At 35.6% G+C, this 8477-nt stretch overlaps 1 protein-coding gene across 1 annotated transcript; it reads right to left on the bottom strand.

Annotated features, from left to right (window-relative positions):
* Positions 1–4505: 4505 nt before the first annotated feature.
* On the bottom strand, positions 4506–5343 carry LOC101351307 (olfactory receptor 5D13-like). The gene has a single exon (XM_023725706.1). It carries the CDS (start codon positions 5341–5343, stop codon positions 4627–4629), a length of 717 nt encoding a protein of 238 aa, XP_023581474.1. The 3' UTR covers positions 4506–4626.
* Between the last annotated feature and the right edge of the window lie 3134 nt (positions 5344–8477).

Raw genomic sequence — 8477 nt, 5'->3', positions numbered from 1 at the left:
AAATCCTATATCTCCCCCTGCCAATATTAGCTCCCTTCCATCTTGAATTTCTAATGCTATTAGCATCCAAAAAATATCAAGAGTTCTATGATTTAAAAACGACATAGCAGTGCAAATTTGGAAAGTCTTTTTAAAAGAAGTTTTGTATACTGGACTTCTTTTAAACAAAAGGATTTTAGATTTTGCACTTGGTCTTGTATGAAACTTCCATCCATTTTTCAACCCACCAATATATAAACTGCATTTTCCTGTTGCTTTCTGGTAACTGTCTGGTGCTTGATTCTCCTTTTGCCATCTTAAGTTTGTGGATGTTGAAAAAGCATACAGGGAAAAATGAACACAGAGAAATCCTCAACATGTCCCTCCCTCTTCATTCCCACTTTCAACATCTACTCATCTAGGTACAAGATTCCCGGGCTAGCCTATCTAAATGCAATCCAACCCCTAAGTTTCATACCTATTGAACTCTCTGTTAGCCTGGGATACAATAGGAGAAGAGTTTTAGATACTTACTTTTTTACAGAAATGCATCAAAATTGAATTTATTTGGCCCAAATTTCTGTAATATCTCCAGGAACACTTTAACCAAATATTTAATAACTATTTATACAAATATTTGAAAACTTTATTGTGCAAAAACAAGTCATTAATACCTTCTAAACTTCCCATCTTTTCCTCTCAAATGGCTCTTTTCCTTCCTTAATATTTATGCCTCATTATCTTTCAATGATGAGTTCCCTACATAACTCTTGCAAGAAGATTTTTCTGATTATTCTTTTTTTTCTCTTGCTATATTTTCTTTCCACCAATAACTTTAAACTATACACAACATTTGGTATATTTTGTTATTTTTTGTGCGTGTGTGTGTGTCTGTTTTACCTTTATTTTTCCTAAAGGCTTTTCATTTCTTAAGGACAAGAATTACATTTAACATTTCTTCTATAACCCTTAATGTATGTAAGATGGAAATTAGGGATATAGTTTCAAATTCACCACAATGGTCCTAGGGATGGTGAAAGTAGAATTCTGCAGCTTGAATACATGCCATCAGCTGAACTAAGTTGAAATTACTCTAACTCAACTCACTTAGGTTTTCCCTGCCAGACATTTGCTGGATTTCAGTCTTCCTCACGTGAAAGGAAATGATAACCCAATGTTGAATCAACTCACCAAAAGACAGATTTTCCTTATGTATTTTTTATTGAAGGCTTCCTTGCTATTATTACCAAACAGCACTCTCATTCTTTTACAAAATTGAAATTTTCCTATAATTTTTCATTCTTTACAGGCAGTGAGTGCCTCTTTCAAAATGCAATTCAAAAAAACATTCAATTATTGACTTTTTTCCAATTGTAAAGAATTTTGAAAGGAACATAGAGATGTTTCCAGAGGAAGATATAGATCTGGAAACTAAATCCCGGGATCGTGTTATTTATTTTACACTTAACTGCTTGACCTTAGGGATACAGACCCCAGAGAAACATGACTGGGCTTATTTTCATGAGCTATAGACCAAATAATTAGAAGAAATGCTCTCTTCGGTAACTTAAGTTATAATTTCTTCTAAATAATTAACATTGATTTTTATGTCTTAAAAAAAATAGTTTCTCTGGGTACAGAGGCTATACTTCTGAAAAATTACCAAAAGAAAACCACAGCCATCTATTTCAATAACCCCAATATAATTATAGTTTTATAGTTAATTTTTCATTCTTTATACATTTCATTTATATTTTTGTACAGGTATTTATGTAGAAACACACTTACCGTTACTGTATAAATAGTTTTACATTCTACCCAGCAGTATTATATACTGAATATGCTTTCATCTGGGGGTTAGAGTAGTGGAGATATCTTAGGTATCCTGATTGTAGCTGTGGATCTAGCTGTATTTTTCAGTACAATCATAAAGTTCACAGTGATGGTAGTTCAAATCCATCTATGTGATTTCTTATTTACACCTCAAACGGAAAAAAAAAAAAGAGAGAAGAAAGAAAGTGGTGTTAAATATTGACCCAATAAAATGCCACCATGTTTGTTCCTTGACCAGAAAACCTTAAGATATGGTCATCTGCATTGGCATTTGAAAGCAAGACATATCAAAATTATTCAAAGGGATTGGAGATTCTAGTGCAGCTAATAGTGGCGGATTTAGCCAAATTAGTAATCTAAATAGAAATAGCTAAGTCAGGTTCATGTTTACAAGTGGTGTTGGCTGCCACCCAGTCGGCCCCAATCCTTGGTGACCCATGTACAGTTGAACAAAATGCTTCCTGGTTTGGCACCATCCCCATGATCAGCTGTAGATTGGACAGTATTCTGTTGTGTTACATAGGGTTTTCATTAGCTGAATTTCAGAAGTATATTTCCAGGTCTTCCTTTCTAGCTCATTTTAATCTGGGAGCTCCGTTGAAACTTGGTCAGCATCAGAGCAACATGTAAACCACAGCAGACAAAGGGGTGGTGGCTATGCATGTGTAAGCTATTTTTAATAGGGAATGGCTAGCAAAAAATTGCCCACTGGTTTTAAGTGAGCAGGCTATGTGAGTTTCTGTGGGTGACCCACATTAGCACAGTTACTCTGGAGTTTCTGTTGAAGTCAAGCCAGGAATTAAATCACTGAAAACAGACATTTAAAATCTAAGCAAAAGACCACTTTAAAACAGACCACTGAGAGGCAAAACGTTTTTTGCTACTATTTTTCAGGTTTCTCAGTTTGATTCATAAGCCAAAATTTAAAGGATAAATATACCTCAGGTTCATATGGTTACAATAGCTTTGTATAACAAGGTCTATATTTCTGTTAATTATTGATTAAATATATTAATATGTTGCAGTTTTAAAGTCCAGTCTTCCAAATTTTGTCGGGATTCTATATAGGTTTTGGTCAAGAGAAGGGGCTAGCCTGTTTTCATCTCCAATACGTGGTTTCCTTATAATTTTAAATTGTTGATTTCATAAGCTCTGAACATGGATTTAGATCAGAAACCCAGATTGAGGGTTCTCCAACAGAAGGGTACGGTGTTTCGATAGATATGTACATACATACATACATAAACAAAAAATTTTAAAAATGGGGATACTTATTAAGGGGGACACCCCATCATCTTGGATTAAAGTACAGAAGCATTTCAACAAGTATTGCAAGTCCAAAGGTTAAAGCAGTATTTAAAATGTAGATGTTAAACACTCTGAATCAAATAATCTGTAAGAATTCCTCACCTTTTACTTTGAACTTAACCCGTTGCCATTGAGTTAATTCCAACTCATGGTGACCTCTTTTGTTACAGAGTAGAACTTTTCCATTGGGTTTTCATGATTGTAATCTTTACAGAAGCAGATCACCGGGCCTTTCTTCCTTGGGGCTCCTTGAGTTCAGTCCACCAACCTTTAGGTTAGTAGTCAAGAGCAAACAGTTTGCAACACCCAAGGACCCTACGCTGGATTCAGTCATGTGATTTTCTTTCAGTGACAGAGCGTTAATTGTTGAGGCCCAAACAGGGACTTGAAGTATGGTTTATTGGTGAGCATACTCTATTGTGACACTGCTTTCAACATAGAGCATTAGCCAACTAGACCAAGGAAGTGATATATATACAGATTTGTTAAGTGAAAGTTAGCTAATCAAATAGACCCTTTTGACACATAAGTGGCCTGGCTGATATCAGCAAAGCTACTTCAGTCAAGCCACTGATACAAAATGAATTATGCATATTGTTGCATATCACTGAGAGTTTATGATTATTTGTTTTCCATTAGTAAAGAACCTTGCCCAAATACTGTGAATTGCATCTATGCCAATATCCTAGGTGTTATATTTTTGTATCATGGGGTAAATGAAGTAAAAGATATATGGGATGTCTTTATATTATTTCTTACAACTGAAAAGAAATGTAAATTTATCTTAGTAAAATTTTCAAGTAAAAAAAAAACACTAAGTAAATCACAATCACATAACATAAATGACAAAAGGAAAGTTATGGGCATATATTTCTAAATTGTGTATTGTTTTCTGGTGATCTAGTACATTGAGGAAAAATATAATTTATATTACCAAATATAATTTAAATGCACCAGATTGTGGTCACTGTAGGGAAGAGAGACTTATTATTTATTTTTGTTACCCTGGGAATCTTCCAATGCGAAGATAGTCCATTTGGAATTAAATTAACATTTTTAATTATATATTGAGAGTCTAACGCCAAACAGCTCTTTCTGTAGTCATTTCTAGCATGAACAAAACTCCCTCATTGTAAGCTATAACTTTTCCCATCACCTAAAAAAAATTCCATGTCATGTAACTTAAAGTGATTTGAAAGTTGGCTTGGACAAGTACATGGTCATGTATAACAAAAAAACTTTGTGTGGCAATTTCTGAATAAAAGACTTAGTTTAATTGGTCTGAATTTTACTTTCTAATAGTACTTGTAGTGTTAAGGTTATTTTACTAAACATTAAAGTAAACAGATATTGAAATGTAAGCAGAAAGTTTACCATACATTCAGGTACTGACTTACTGTTGATTAATTCTCACCAGTACTCTCATTAAGAGAAAATGAAATATTTATAGATGTAGATTTTTAAAACAGAATAATTTGGTATTGATTAACTTCCTGACTGTCTCCTTTACATCTTTATTCCTGAGGCTGTAGATCGGGGGTTCGGAATGGGGATGACCACTGTGTAAAACACAGAGGCCACCTTGACCATGAGCCATGAGCGCTTGGAGTTAGGCACACAGTAGAGAGAAAGGATGGTTCCATGGAAGATGTAAATGGCGGTTAGGTGGGAGGCGCAGGTGGAGAAGGCTTTGTGGCGTCCTCCAGTGGAAGGCATCTTCATGACAGTGATGAATATGAAAGCATAGGAAGTAAGAATGATCATCAGGCTGCTTATTTCATTGAATGTGGCAGACACTAAAATTATCTTTTGACTAATGTAGGGGTCAGAGCAGGACACAGCAACAATGGCAGCATGCTCACAGACAAAGTTGCTTATGAGCTGGGTCCCACAGAAGGATAATGTCAACAGAAAGTAGGTGACTGTCAAGGAACACACTATACTCCAATAATATGAGGCAGCCACCAACAAGAAACAATGCTTTAGGGACTTTGTAACCGCATAAAACAAGGGGTTGCAAACTGCTACAAATTGATCATAGGCCATCACTGCCAACATGAATGTCTCTGTCACCACAAATATGCAAGCCAAGAAGAATTGCTTGATGCACCCTCTAAAGGAGATAGTTCTGTCTTCCACACCCAGGTTTTCTAACAGTTTGGGTGTAAGTACTGAAGAGTAACAAAAATCAGCAAAGGACAAGTGGCTGAGGAAAAAGTACATGGGAGTATGGAGTCTGGATTGGTTCTGATGAATAAGACCATGTCCAGATTCCCAACAATGATGACTGTGTAGATGGTCAGGAAAATCATGAAGAGGGGCACCTGGAGGTCTGGGTGTTCTGAGAAGCCCAAGAGGATGAATGTGGCTCCAGCACTCTGATTTTCTTGGTTCCTGTTGAGAAAATAAGAAATCTGGTTATCCTGAGAAATAAACTTGAATTAGGCAGTAGAAAATGAAAAAAATATGTCAGGTTTTCAGAGTGTCTATAAAGATTTTTCAGAAAATACTTGTTTGCCCCTGTTACTTTATTTAAATAATTAAAACTTACTAGTATCACATTTACTCAGTGAATATTAGTTTTGTGCAAGTGAAATATTAAAATATTACAGAGCAAAATTAGAAGAGGAATAACAGAAAGTAGACCCTTATATATTTCAAACAATCAAAATCAGTATCATCAGAGGCAGCTGGCTTCATGAGAAAGGCAACTTTGTCTCTTAGCATGAATCTGAATTTCTTTAAAATAATTGTTTTATAAGGAATACAAAGAATTTCTGCAGTCTCTTCCAGTCTCTCCTTGTCATCCATGAGCAATTAACTTAGAAATATTTAATTTTTAAATGTGAGTAACACAGGAAAATGGACAAGACAAAGTTTTCTTGGTTGGGCTCTTTTCCTTTTCAGAACTCTTCATTACCCTACTAACCCAATACTCTCAACATATTCTATAGCTCTGTAGTAGAAGACTACTGAATTTTTTCACTTATCACAAAATAATTTTTTAATGTTATTCTTCAACTGATATCATTTCAATAGATTCTCACTACAAAATATTTACTGTGTAATCTTTAATAAAAATACTTGAAACAATAATTAATGTAAATCTCTTCCTTTCCAATGCGGCCGATTTGGGGAAGATGGGTAAGTAATAAATAGTAAAAACTGTGAAAGTACTAGACACCGCTATTAAATGTTATCCTGCAGCAAAAATAAGTATTATCATCCTGAAACAAGTTTTAAGCTATGCAAACTACAAATGTCAGGCTAGAGACCCACCTCAGATTGCATACCATGATATGCTTGATGTCACTGGTACAGAACCTCAGACATGAGAAATTTGTATTCAGTATCAAGTACAGTTGGTTGGGTTCATTTTTATTTCCCTTGTAGTTCAAGATACCTACTCAGTAATTTTATTTTTAGATGTTTGTCAAATGTCTACACATATGGAGTTAAGCCTTACTTAAATAGAGTATGAGAAATTCCTGCAGGCCACTCTAGAGCAGAAGTCAAGTATGTCCCTGTATTCTCAGAGAATCCCTGCACTCCTAGGCTCCATGACGAGCAGAAGGGAAAAGAGCTCTTTCTGAACCTGGCAACATAGCCCTCAAAACTATCCTCCCCTCAGTACTCCCAGCCTCTTCCCTATAGCAATGGAAAAGTAATAATTAATCCTATTATATCCTTAATATCTCTCTGCTTAGTTATTTACTGAAGCCCAGATATACAAAGGATATCTCTCATCCTTCTTTCATAATCTTCATATGAATCTGCTCCTCATGGTTTCTGACACATCTCCTATCTCTTCCCATTCACTGATATCATTCCACCATGCTTTCTGGAAATAAATAATAAATCAGTTCCCAAGTAAGGATTTGAATCACTTACTGATGAAGATCAAAGACCACAACCTTCAGTATGGATTACACCTCAACATAAGGAAAACAAAAATCCTCACATCTGGACCAGTAAGCAACATCATGATAAATGGAGAAAAGATTGAAGGTGTCAAGGATTTCATTTTACTTGGATCCACAATCAACACCCATGGAAGCAGCAGGCAAGAAATCAAAAGATGCATTGCATTGGGCAAATCTGCTACAGAAGACCTCTATAAAAGTGTTGAAAAGCAAAGATGTCACCTTGAAGACTAAGGTGTGCCTGACCCAAGCCATGGTGTTTTCAGTTGCCTGATATGCGTGTGAAAGCTGGATGATGAATAAGGAAGAGGGAAGTAGAACTGACATCTTTGAATTGTGGTGTTGGCAAAGAATAGTGAATATACCATGGACTGGCAAATGAATGAACAAATCTATCTTGGAAGAAGTATAACCAGAATGCTCCTTGGAAGCAAGGATGGCGAGACTACATCTCACATACTTTGGACATGTTATCAGGAGAGTTCAGTTCCTGGAGACAGACATCATGTGTGCTAAAGTAGAGGGCCGGCGAAAAAGGGGAAGACCCTCAACAAGATGGATTGACACATTGGCTGCAACAGTGGGCTCAAGCATAACTATGATTGTGAGGATGTCTCAGGACTGGACAGTGTTTCATTCTGTTGTGCATAGGGTCATTATGAATAGGAACTGACTCAATAGTACCTAACAACAACAACAACAAAGTAAGAAGTATAATAGAAATGCTTCCTTATTAATTAATATCTTTCACAGGTTGAAGTTTGGTTATTTGTAAAGTTATCACCAGGTCTAATGATGTCCATGAAGCAGCAGTTAAATAAACCCATGATATTGATGACTACCATCACTTTTTTGTTCCTCATAATCGTTCTTGTGATGGTGTTGAAAGTGATGATTAGGCTATGGAAGCATTCACTGGCAATTTGATTATTTTCACTTAGGCACTGGCTTCTCTACTATCTGAACATGAATGACAAATACGGCTAGATTTTATCTAATCAGTCCTAGTCTAAGATGTGTAATTACATTTTCCCCATTCTCCTTTATGAATTATCATCACTTTATATCTCTCTAATTTTATCAGGTTTGGGCATGTAGGAAAAATGTCTCCCGAAGACTAATTCCTCAAACATTCCTATACTACCATTCTATATAAGGCTACTACCATTCTATTTAAAGTACTACTCAGTTAGATTATGGCCACATATTTTCAACCAAACTTCTCAATTTTATTTTTAGGATTATTCTCAATACTTCAATGCAACATGCCAGAATAATTTTCCATGATCACTTTATCCTAACAGTCAATATTATTTAAGATCTAAATGCTTTTATTTAGTGAATACATGTTGTCCGGCTGTGTTTTCCAAAACTGTTCGAGGTCTGTGTATTCAGCCTTAGTTAACTTCATTACCGCTGACACGTGCTTCTCTT

Source organism: Trichechus manatus, unplaced genomic scaffold (genome assembly GCF_000243295.1).
Source record: "Trichechus manatus latirostris isolate Lorelei unplaced genomic scaffold, TriManLat1.0 scaffold00362, whole genome shotgun sequence".
In the NCBI taxonomy this organism is placed as follows: domain Eukaryota; kingdom Metazoa; phylum Chordata; class Mammalia; order Sirenia; family Trichechidae; genus Trichechus; species Trichechus manatus.
The sequence above is the reverse complement of the archived record's forward strand: the minus strand, read 5'-3'. Positions and strand labels throughout refer to the sequence as shown.